This window comes from Cuculus canorus, chromosome W, assembly GCF_017976375.1.
Source record: "Cuculus canorus isolate bCucCan1 chromosome W, bCucCan1.pri, whole genome shotgun sequence".
Lineage (NCBI taxonomy): Eukaryota > Metazoa > Chordata > Aves > Cuculiformes > Cuculidae > Cuculus > Cuculus canorus.
Genome location: NC_071440.1, coordinates 12,445,003 through 12,457,868, shown reverse-complemented (window position 1 = coordinate 12,457,868; position 12,866 = coordinate 12,445,003). Strand labels below are relative to the sequence as shown.

General features: G+C 45.8%; 1 protein-coding gene across 1 annotated transcript; it reads right to left on the bottom strand.

The window, feature by feature from the left end:
* Positions 1-4,951: 4,951 nt before the first annotated feature.
* Positions 4,952-12,601, bottom strand: LOC128850223 (uncharacterized). The gene is given in 3 exon segments (XM_054053217.1): positions 4,952-5,232; positions 5,320-6,020; positions 12,456-12,601. Coding segments are annotated over 3 exon segments (1,128 nt in total).
* Positions 12,602-12,866: the final 265 nt, after the last annotated feature.

The window sequence follows — 12,866 nt, the reverse complement described above, 5'->3', positions numbered from 1 at the left end:
GACCCGAACATTTACCCTGTCGTCGCTCGTCCGTGGTTCAATGCCTGCATTTTGCTCCGGCATGTCGGGGATCACCATTTGACGGGGTCGTCCGTGGTGTCCAGTGGGTACATCGGGGTCACCATTTGACGGAGTCGTCCGTGGTGTCCAGGGGGTACATCGGGGTCACCATTTGACGGAGTCGACGGGAGACAAGCACATCCGATGATGATCAACAAGTCTCGATTTATTGATACGATAGGCATGCTTTTATAATAGCAGTAATAAGGCTCATACATATTACAAAAGTAAGGCTCATCATTGGTCCGATACAGAGTGTCAGCCCTGCCTCTATTGCTACATTCCTAGGATGTTTGTGGTTTTTCTAGGTCCTGTTTTTATCTCCTGTTATCGCCTAACTTCTTGCTCAGGGAGACTGTGGCCTTGTACGAGGCTGTTATTATTTCACCAGCTGTATTTTCTCACGTCCCTTCTCCTCAAGCCATGTCTCTACAAAAACTCTCCACAATCTGCCACCCGACCTAAGTGAGAGGCGGGGACAGAGAGTTTTAAAAAGTGGACACACACCTTTAGCTTTGTGGATACCTGCCATCTTCTTGGACCCTCAGGACAAAGAATAACATGCTACAATGCGCGGAACCTTGAAGATCATGAGTATCTTTCATCTCTTCTATCTCTCTTGTAAACTCTCTCTTTTTATCTCTCCTCATTCTCTTTTTCCTTGTAACAAGTGCATCTGCAGCAGGCTGTAGCAGGCATTTTTGGCGTTCAGTTTTGACTCCGGCAACATCAGGCTCTTTTTATGTTTTTCAGTTCTGCTAAGCAGATTGTTATACAGTGTTATCAGTGTTTTCTAAGTTGTGGATTGTTGCGGATGTTTGACTGCTCCCCGTTAGAAAATGTTTTGAAAGACTATAAGCATGTCCCGACCCTACTGGACATGGCTGGGCAGAGAAACACTGGTAGTTACCGGTTGCTGTGCCAGAACGGTTTAGGGTTCTTGCAAGACAAAATCGAAGCAACTTGGGCAAAGGAAAAGCCTTTGTGTGCAGAGTTCTTGTGGCTGCCCTCATGGCTGCCCAAAGGGAATGGCACGAACAGGAACAAAGGGAGGTGGAGTTGGAGGCTGAGCGCTCCTGCCTCCAGGCAAAGCTGGAAGCGAAGTGAGAAGTGAGCCCGCTCCTGAGCAGAAATGGAAGCAGAGCGAGCACACTCCCAGGAGGAATTAGAAACAGAACCGGTCAGGCAGCAGTGGTTGGAAAAAGTGCTGATGGACGACAGGCAGATTAATGGAAAGTTACAAGGCAGCTTGCGAGACGCGTTTGGTAGGGAAAGGCAGCTGAGATGACAGTTGTGGGGGGATAACGAGAGCGAGTAGGGACACTCAGTGATGGCAAAGGGGGAGGAACGTGTGGCTAAGGAGGGTGGTGATGATCTATGTGAATGCCAGCAGGGTTATGAGGCAGCACCTGCTGTCATGGGCGCAGCCAAACTGCATCCCCTGGTCAAAACAGAGATAACCCACGAGCCAGAGGGCGAAGGTGGTGGGGAACAGAATGCCCAACTACCTCCTACTGTGCTTGTAAAGGAGATACCCTACTTAGCTATGGAGATAGCTAAACTGCAGGAGAAGTACAGTCGGCAGGCAAAGGAGACAGAGACGGAGTATGTGTGGAGGATCTCGTTGGAAGGAGGAGATAGGATTAGACTGAGTGAGGATGAAGCCCAAGGGTACTGGGGGGTCAGAGTATATTTGATGGTAGATGATGATACAGAAACATGGTCCCTTACTCAGCGAGCTGCATTCTGAGCAGGGGGACTCGATCCTTTGGAACGCAGAGACCACATGGTCATACCTACCCCAGGGGTGAGCTATCTTATCAAGAGTGTGCAGAAGGCATCCTGCCTCCAACTGATGCATGAATGCATGAATGTTAGTTCTTAGACAACCCTCACCCATGAAGATGCTGCCAATGCAGATAGGATGACACCGTTAATTAGGGGACTGTCTGTCACGGTCCACTCATAAGTGGACACGTGATGGTTCATTCCAGCTATAATCTCGGAGTGCAAAAAAGCAATGATTCAACAAGTCAAGGGAGTTAAATTTCAATCCAAAGAGGAACTTAGATGTTGGGGTATGGGTCCGTGGTAAGTCCCATCATTGATTTTCCTGTCTTGCTTCATGGATCTTTCACAATAGTAGGGAGATAAGGAGGTAGGTATGGGTAGCAGGGAGACTTGGAGACAGGTACAAAACATTTGTTCTGTACCAGCTTTGGCAGGTAAAAAACATTCTTTGTGTACCAGTTTTCGCCGTTTTCTTAGGCCAGCATCTGTGATTTATATAGTCAAGTTCTGAGGCTTAGCACCTGATGAGAAATGTTGAGACAGAAATCAATCCTTTCACCAACCCTTATACCACCTGGTGGCTCAACATTTGTCTTCAGGATCAGTTGTCTTTGTGATAAGTTGTCTTCGGGACCACATGGCGGTAGCACTCAGAAAGAGAGAGGGAGAGAGAAGGGAGGGAAAAAAGGAATGAAAGATTTTTACATTACTTTTTGCCATGCAACCCGCTCAATATTGATACATTTTGGGATGTCTATGCTGGATATGACACTCAAGGGCTTGCGTGTATTGAATGCGGATGACAAAAGTCTCATTTGCTTTATCATTCGCCAATTAAAAATGTACAATATTACAGGCAGAGTGATACTGATTATAGAATCAGGAGAATGACAATAGGGTGACACAGCTTGTTCAGGATGCCTGTATCAGTAGGCGACCACCCGAAAAGTGTATCCCACCAATTATGTTCTCCATCCCTTTTCACTCTTTTCATGATTTGTTGTAATTTGTCCACACTATGGTGAATTGTTATCAGAGTTTTTTGTCCGTTTTTCTTGATCTCCTCTAATATTGAATGTAATCTCGATGCTGTAGTAATTCCCTTGTTTGAGTTATGTTCATTCCAATAGATACGGGCATAAACTCATGAATCAATGTGAGGTTAGATTTCAGAATTTGGTGGGAAGTGACTGGAGCTGAGTAAGAGAAGTCACATCCTGTGATTTCAGTAAAATTGTAAACACAAAGATTTGTGTGATTACTGGTATAAGCTATTACATTTCCTACTGTGATATTATTACAAACAGTTCTTAAGCATATACAACCTTTGCCAACATAAATTATTACAGTTTTAGGGTTAACCTCAGGATGAACTTCAAAACGGCAAACTTTTTGGTCAGTGTCTAAGCAAAAATCTTGCTTTCTGATGGTGTTACTTTCACAGATAATTCCTAGTTGTTCCCGCACAATGCAGGATGCCAGGTCTACTGTTTGCCATTTATCATTGACCTTTTGGGCCCATGCTCTATGCTCGAAAGGACAGAGTATAGTCCCATTGTGGTTCAAGCCTAATGCGAAGACAGGATAAATCGAAGATACTGAAGCATTGTGAATGGTTAACACATAAGCCATGACAGTGTTATTAACAGGATCGTAGGTAAAATTTACCAACTTCCACCAAGACTGGAGGTTCTTTTCAAAACTGTTAGCACTATCCTAAATTATTTTCTGCGTTTCTTTAGGAAAAATGCCTTCTTTGCCTTCCCTAATGATTGATGTGGCCACTGATTGCATCCACAACTCAGCCTGGATGCAACTGAGAGCCAAAGAGATACTACTTTGGGCCACACCGAGTGTGTCTAGAATTAGTTCATGATCTTTTACGTTCTCCTTTTCCCATTTTGCTAATACATTGGACAGCAGCCACTGATGTGTTCCCAAAGCCAAAAGAGAAGATTGTAAAGGCTGTTGCATTTTTGCCAAATCAAAAGTTGTAGCAGCCAATTTGTTCAATAATACCTCTGAATCAATGCTATTCAGAACCGCCAATCCGGTTCCCAGAACACCACTCAGGTCTCTCAGTATTCGTCTCCGAGAAGATCTACGTAATCAGGTGGTCCATCCCTCATAAAAGGTGCATAAAAAGGGAGAACAGGCAGGTTGAATTTCTGAGACATTATTTTGCATCAGCAATTTAACCCTTTTGAGAGACCATTCTGGTTTAAATAACATTTGTTCTTGGCTGGTGTTTCCAATTACAAATGGTCCAACCTCATAAATCTTTGGTTGAAGTGTTAATTTGGGAGGAATCGTAGGTATTAAAGCTTCTATTATTAATTCTCAACAATATCTGGTGTTATTTTTTCCACACATGACCTTATGAGAAAATTTTACTGTGGTGAAATTTAACCAACAGTCCAAATTTTGGATTCTGCACAGTAGAATAAGGCCATGTGGTCCAATACCATAGCTGTTTGCTGTCTCAACGAGGGATTCAGTAAATATCTCTGCCTTGGTGTGTGAGTATCGCAACAAGTTTTGGTTTAGTTATAACATTCATTTTGAATTTCTGAGTTAAGCCTAATAATGTTGCTTGAGTTTTTGGGTCAGCTCTCCAATCGCACACTGCCGAGAAAGAATAAAATTGAGCCAGCAATCACCTTGCTCTTTCTTACAAGATTTGGTAACCTCTACGTTAATGTCACTTGGGTTCCAGGAAGTACTGTTGCCAGTAAATTTCTGGCGGCAACACAAGAAAAAAGTATCTTGTCTCCTTAGTAGGACATATTTCTTTTGAAATGCCAGGGTGAATTTTGGATGTCATATTTGGTTGTCAAAAACTGTAATAGAAGAGGCCTTTTCGTATTGAAAACCAAGTTTCACTTTTCTGCATCCTACCTCAATTTTTTCATAGAGGTGTAATGCAGAAAAGTATGAACAACCTAATCAAAATTTTGTAGGCCATTTAAAAAACTTGCCCTTTTCAGGCAAAAAAGGAATTAAAATGATGGCGGATATTGATCCTATGTTCCTTTCCCAGGGCATTGGTGGCTATCCATGCATATTTATTTAAAGAGATTTTTAGTACCAATGGTACATTTCACACAGTAGGGAGTTTCACCAGAATTCCCCTTTTAAGCCGAAAATGCCACCAATGAAGTCGGACTGAAACGGATTTAGATTGTGACTGTTCTTCGGCAACATCTGCAGTTTTGCTGGGATGGGGGAGTGCATTTTTAACTCCTACATGTCGGATGCCCCTTGATATTTCTTCTAAAGGCTTCACAAGACAATATTTCCTACTGTAATCAATTAATTCTTGTGCTACCTCCTCCCATGTCCAGACTTTAGGTCTAGGGTAAGGTCTGTTACCTAGCGGGGCTGGCATTGAAAAGTCGGAGGAATTTGCGTAAGAGCCTGTAATGGTACTGCCTGCATTTCTGCTATTATCACCTCTGTGCATAAAACCCTTCAACCTCTCCACAGGACCTATCGATGCTATGGTTCTCTGGAGACTTATCCCTGTGGATTTAAGTGACTCAGGAAGTCCCCTTATCAAGGGAGTCATAATTTCAGGGTTAATGGGCAACATCATTGGTGATTCACATCCGGGAATTAATTTTCTCTCATGTATCATTTGTAGGCAAGCAGCTTTGTGTACACTTTCTAGTAATTGGTCAGCTGTGCCTGTTATTGCCAAGGGGTCTCCCCTATCCAGAGGGTTTAACCCTCCAGCCCAGTAAGCAGCACGCTGAGTTAAGGACCATGGGGCCCGGCGATCGCCTGTTGTTAAGAAAACTCTGTGGCCCCAATAACCCTCAGCCTCCTTTTCACTCAATTAAATTTGGTCACCCCCAGTTAAAGACACACGCCACGCATATTCTGTTTCAGATTCTTTGATAAGATGCCCATATTCCTTTTTTAACTTTGCCAGTTCAGTGGCAGAATAGGGCATTTCCTTAGTGGTTATATGGGGGTCTGTGTCTTCATCATTAAGATAAGAAAATTCAGTTATGATTAAGGGTCTTAAATGAGGGGGATTTTTATCAAGTCTTCTCATCTCTTCCAATTCCTTTTGTGGATACATCAGGTTAATATGACGGATAACCTTTTCCTCAGATCCCGATGATACTATATCCTGTGAACTAGTGTTCTGTGAATTAGTGGTACTGATCACAGAATCACAGAATCACAAGGTTGGAAAGGACCCATTGGATCATCGAGTCCAACCATTCCTAACACTCCCTAAACCATGTCCCTCAGCACTTCATCCACCCGTTCCTTAAACACCTCCAGGGAAGGCGACTCGACCACCTCCCTGGGCAGCCTGTTCCAGTACCCAATGACTCTTACTGTGAAGAATTTTTTTCTGATATCCAACCTGAACCTCCCCTGACAGAGCTTCAGGCCATTCCCTCTTGTCCTGTCCCCTGTCACTTGGGAGAAGAGGCCAGCTCTCTCCTCTCCACAACCTAGTTGTAGAGAGTAATAAGGTCTCCCCTCAGCCTCCTCTTCTCCAGGCTAAACAACCCCAGCTCTCTCAGCCGCTCCTCGTAAGACTTGTTCTCCAGCCCCCTCACCAGCTTTGTTGCTCTTCTCTGAACACGCTCCAGAGCCTCAACATCCTTCTTGTGGTGAGGGGTCCAGAAGTGAACACAGTACTCGAGGTGCGGTCTCACCAGTGCTGAGTACAGAGGGAGAATAACCTCCCTGGACCTGCTGGTGACCCCATTTCTGATACAAGCCAAGATGCCATTGGCCTTCTTGGCCACCTGGGCACACTGCTGGCTCATGTTCAGTCGGCTGTCAACCAGCACCCCCAGGTCCTTCTCTTCCGTGCAGCTCTCCAGCCACTCTTCCCCCAGTCTGTAGCACTGCATAGGGTTGTTGTGCCCCAAGTGCAGGACCCGGCATTTGGCCTTGTTAAACCTCATGCCATTGGTCTCGGCCCAGCGGTCCAGCCTGTTCAGATCTCTTTGCAGAGCCTCCCTACCCTCCAGCAGATCGACACTTCCTCTCAGCTTAGTGTCATCTGCAAACTTGCTGAGGGTGCACTCAATGCCTTCATCCAGGTCATTGATAAAGACATTGACCAGAGCTGGACCCAGTACTGAGCCCTGAGGAACTCCACTTGTGACTGGCCTCCAGCTGGAGTTCACTCCATTGACCACCACTCTCTGGGCCCGGCCATCCAACCAGTTTTCAACCCAGGAGAGTGTGCGTCTGTCCAGGCCAGAGGCTGACAGTTTCTGAAGCAGAATGCTGTGAGAAACTGTGTCAAAGGCTTTACTGAAGTCCAAGAAGACTACATGCACAGCCTTTCCCCCATCCAGTAATCGAGTGATTTTGTCATAGAAGGTGATCAGGTTAGTTTGGCAAGATCTGCCTTTTGTAAACCCATGTTGACTGGGCCTGATCACCCGGTTCTCTTGCATGTGCTTCATGATAGCACTCAAGATTACCTGTTCCATGACTTTCCCTGGCACTGAGGTGAGACTGACAGGCCTGTAGTTCCCCGGATCCTCTCTGCAACCCTTCTTGTATATGGGCACAACATTAGCCAGCCTCCAGTCTAGTGGAACTTCCCCAGTCAGCCAGGACCTCTGGAAGATGATGGATAGGGGTTTGGAAAGGACATCCGCCAGCTCCTTCAATACTCTTGGGTGGATCCCATCCGGCCCCATAGACTTGTGGGCATCTAGCTGGGCAAGCAAGTCTCTAACCGCCTCCTCTTGGATCACGGGAGCCTCAATCTGCCCCTCTAACTCTTGGGTTTGTAAACAGAAGGAACAACTTTCTTTGCTATTAAAGACTGAGGCGAAGGAGGCATTAAGTACCTCAGCCTTGTCCTTATCCCCTGTCACTGTTATTCCTTCTGCATCCAATAGAGACTGGATATTCTCCCTCGTCCTCCTTTTCCTGTTAATGTACTTGTAGAAAGACTTTTTGTTGTCTTTCACAGACTTAGCGAGTTTTATTTCTAGTTGGGCCTTGGCCCTCCTGATTTTTTCCCTGCACGATCTCACTTCGTCCCTGTAGTCCACCCAAGATGCCTGTCCTTTCCTCCAAAGCACATAGAGCTTCTTCTTATTATTGACACCTCTTGAGATCTCCCTGCTCCACCAAGCTGGCTTTTCCCCCCGCCGGCTCCTTTTCCAGAACACAGGGATGGCCTGCTCTTGAGCTGCTAGGATTTCTTTTTTCAAGAGCGCCCAACCCTCGTGGGCTCCCTTGCCCTGAAGGACTGTTTCCCACGGGACTTTGCTAATCAACCTTCTGAACAGGCCAAAGTCTGCCCTCTGGAAGTTTAATGTGACTGTTTTGCTAACCCCCTTCTTAATCCCACCTAGAACTGAAAACCCTATCATCTCATGATCGCTTAGTCCCAGGCGTCCTCCAACCATCAAATCCCCAACAAGACCTTCTCTATTTGCAAACAGCAGGTCTAGGAAGGCACCCTCCCTTGTTGGTTCACTAACCAGTTGTGCAAGGAAGTTGTCTTTGATGCACTCCAGGAACCTCCTAGACTGTTTCCTTTCTGCTGTATTGTACTCCCAGCAGACATCCGGAAAGTTAAAGTCACCCACAAGGACAAGAGGCAGAGATTTAGAGACTGTCCCCAGCTGTTTATAGAAGAGCTCATCAGCTGCTTCTTCTTGGCTGGGTGGTCTGTAACAGACTCCTATCACAAAGTCCCCCTTCTTGTGGGCTCCTCTGATTTTAACCCATAGGCACTCAATCCCATCCTCACCGTAATCCAGTTCAAGAGTATCAAAGCACTCTTTAACATAGAGGGCTACCCCGCCTCCTTTCCTACCCTTCCTGTCCCGCCTGAAGAGTTTATATCCCAACATAGCTGTACTCCAGTTATGTGAGTCATCCCACCACGTTTCTGTGATGGCAATGACATCATAGTCACCTTGCCCTACAACAGCTTCCAGCTCATCCTTCTTATTGCCCATGCTGCGTGCATTGGTGTAAATGCACTTCAGCTGGGCTGATGAACCTTCAGCCCATAATAATACGTGATAATACGATTTACTTCAAGAGCAACCCTTAATGAATGGATTTCTTCTTCTTTGCGCTCTAATTCCTTTTCCAGATTGGAAATTGTCATTTGGTGACAGTGCACCAGGCTTTCTAAGGTTTCTATGATTTTTTCTTCATCACTACGCTGCCTAAGGCGGTCTTTAATGGCTGTGACCAAGCTGGCACCCAAAACAGAGCAGACTAGCGCCCTGTTTTTTCCTGGTAGTAAAAACTTAACCTTTGCCTCATTCTGCAGTAAAGAAACTCAGTCCATTATACTCTGCAAATTTTTCCAATTCTCTCGAGCCCAATCTTCCCCAATAGGAGAGGGTCGAGCACTATATTTAGCCAAAAATGCAAAAAATGAATCTCTATCATTAACCAACTAAGAATCTCTATTCTCCTGTTTTTCAGTCATCGTTTTCCCCATGCAGACTCAGAAACAAAACAATCTCAAAAACAATCTCAGAAACAACAGAAAAAACCAACTCAAATCCACTTGAGAAAGTTAAGCACCTGCTGACGGCCACACGGTATCGCTCTTACTCTTTCTCAAGTGTCACTAAAATAAAATTTCAACTCCCCTTTGTTTGGCACTCTAAGTTACGATAGCTGGAATCCTAATAGAGTCAAGAGAGTTAAATTTCAATCCAAACAGGAAGTTTATTAATTATGCCTGTAAAGCGGCTTGCAATAGAAAGAGAGAGAGAACAAAGGAAAAGATGGGGAGAAAAAGGGTTTTATAGCTACCACCACGGGTCCACAGATGTCTGGTGTCTCTGGGGGTCCCAGTCCAGAAGGCATTCCACTGCTTCTGTCTTCAATCTATGCGATCTCACGGTGGGGAAGATCTTCAAAATTCAGCTGCTCCGGAGCTGTCCTTTATGCTAGTCAATACACCTGGTTCCTCCTTACCACCCACCTTTGCTCCATCTCAGTCCTGTCGAGATGTGCCAATCTCCACCTAGCAGGCCACACATGCCAAGAGAGGAGTGTCTGAGGCATGGCTGGCTTTGGAGGCAGGTCTCCTCCCCTTGTGCATGCGCTACTCCTGGTGGCAGCGGTCGACTTAGAGTCCCTGATGAAGGCTAGCAGTCATCATCACCTTGAACTTTGGATGAACTGGTCTTTGGGCATTCTCTGTGGGGGTATGGGTCCGTGGTAAGTCCCATCATTAATTTTCCTGTCTTGCTTCATGGATCTTTCACAATAGTAGGGAGATAAGGAGGTAGGTATGGGTAGCAGGGAGACTTGGAGACAGGTACAAAGCATTCGTTCTGTACCAGCTTTGGCAGGTAAAAAACATTCTTTGTGTACCAGTTTTTGCCATTTTCGTAAGGCCAGCATCTGTGATTTATACAGTCAAGTTCTGAGGCTTAGCACCTGATGAGAAATGTTGAGACAGAAATCGATCCTTTCACCGACCCGTACACTGTCTGATGCACTGAAAGTGTATGCAGTGCAGATCCAGGACTAATTGCGAGCTGTGGCAGCAAGAGGGCCAGAGAAGGACTTGTGGGTGCTGGTTGATGAGAAGCTTGACATGAGCCAGCAATGTGTGCTCACAGCCCAGAAGGCCAACCGTATCCTGGGCGGCATCAAAAGAAGAGTGGCCAGCAGGTCAAGGAACATGATTCTGCCCTTGTGAGACCTCATCTGGAATACTGTGTCCAGTTCTGTAATCCTCAACATAAGGATATGGAGCTGTTGGAACGGGTCCAGAGGAGGGCTACAAAGATGGTCAGAGGGCTGGAGCACCTTCCATATGAGGACAGGCTGAGAGAGTTGGGGTTGTTCGGCCTGGAGAAGAGAAGGCTCAGAGGAGATCTTATTGTGACCTTCCAGTACCTGAAGGGGGCCTACAGGAAAGCTGGAGAGGGGCTATTCATAAAGGCTTGTGGGGATAGGACGAGGGGGAACAGGTACAAACTGGAGAGGGGCAGATTTAGACTAGCATCAGAAGGACAATAATGGGGTGACACAACTTATTTAGAATGCCAGTCATGGTAGGGGACCATCTGAACAACACATCTCTCCAATGATGGTTCACATTTTCTTTTACCCTTTTAGGACCCCCTTTCATTCCTCTGTGTCGTAGTGGACTGTTATCAGGGTCTTTTCCCACTTTCCTGGACCTCGTCCAGAATTATATGTTTCATTAACTGCTTCATTAATTATTTTACCAATGTAAGATTCATTCCAATAGGTATAGGTGATAATTTGTGAAATATTGTATAATTGGATTTTATCAGCTGATGGGATACGACTGGTGCTAAATAAGAAAAGTCACACCCAACAATCTTAACAAGATTACAAATACAGAAATTAGAAATTAGAGTGATTCTTACTATCCATAATTATCTCATCTATTGCTATAGAGGTACAAGCAAGGTTGTTTAGCCTGGAGAAGAGGAGGCTGAGGGGAGACCTTATTGCTCTCTACAACTACCTGAAAGGAGGTTGTGGAGAGGAGGGAGATGGCCTTTTCTCCCAAGTGACAGGGGACGGGACAAGGGGGAATGGCCTCAAGCTCCGCCAGGGGAGGTTCAGGCTAGACATCAGGAAAAAATTTTTCACGTAAAGGGTCATTTGGCCCTGGAACAGGCTGCCCAGGGAGGTGGTTGATTCACCTTCCCTGGAGGTGTTTAAGGGACCAATAACAGCCCCTCCTATGCTCTCATCCATACACAGGCACTCTTACACCCAGAGCTGACCCTTAGAAACCCACTCACCCCCTTTCTCCCAGGTCACTTCATCTACTCGCCAGCTAGTTCAGTTTGATACTCGCAAGCAAATACACATTCACTCGCATACCTGCACACCCACACTCACTCCAGTTGCTGAAGGCTCCACGGGCCTTCTGACTCATGGTCCAACTCTAGTTGCTGGCACTCACACCCCCATACACATATATGCCCATGGAATAGAGACCCGCACCCAAGAAAGAGTTAGAAAGGCATTTAATAAGGCGATAGGACAGACTGCATTGGTCAGGCACAGGACATAGCCATACTGATCAGACGACAATTTACACGCAACCAGCCCTTTTTATCCTATTACCCTTCTATTTTCCCATCCTTGTTCCTCCCCAAATCACCTAAACCTCCTCCCTTTCCCCACCTTTGATTCTTCCCCATAAGCCCTGTCCAATTCCAAAATGCTCTTTCCCTGCATCCCATAATGTGTCCTACACCCCCAGGCAAAAACTCCCTTGGGCCATAAGGTGATCTGGAGAGCTGCTCCCGATGACTTATCCTGATGGGTTTCACTCCTGGTCAGTGGGGCTTATGGCTCTCAAAAGACAGCCCTGGGAAGGGCCTGGACAAGGTGTACCCTTCCTCAGGAGTCTGTTTTGAGTTTTGCCTGCTATTGTGTACCCCTGTGCTTTTCTAGGTTTGTGGAGATGAGCCTTTGATGGACTGATGCCTCCTGTGATGGGCCTGAGAGTAGCCGAGCAGGGTATTATTTGGGCTCTCCCTCCTGCCATTGTGTCTCTGGGCTCCTTTGGGAGTGTGCAGATGAGGTTCATCACATAACCTAACAGAGATGATCTACAAGTGCTAGTGCTTTTCTACCTGGTGAATCCTCTTAGGATCTTGAATTCCACCATCTCATGGGCACTGCAGTCAAGGCTGCCTCCAACTTTCATGTCCCCAACCGATTCTTCCTTGTTTGCAGTTATCAGGTCCAGAAGAGCACCTTCCCTTGTTGGATCCTCCATCACCTGTGTCAGGAAATTGTCCTAATTTATCAGTAGTGCTTAGTACTGCAGTCTTCTTGGATCTTAAGCTAATTGTTGGAGAATGGATGCATGAATGGCTAACTGAACAAGGCCATGGATCTATGGAAAGGCTGTGCGAGACACGGTTATCATGAGGCTTTTGTTTAGCATGAGTATCTCAGTGGAAACTTATCAGCTGCAAGGAAGAAGAACCAGAAGTATGTTAAAACATGCTGATAAGGAAGAATGTGAGGATCGAATGGAT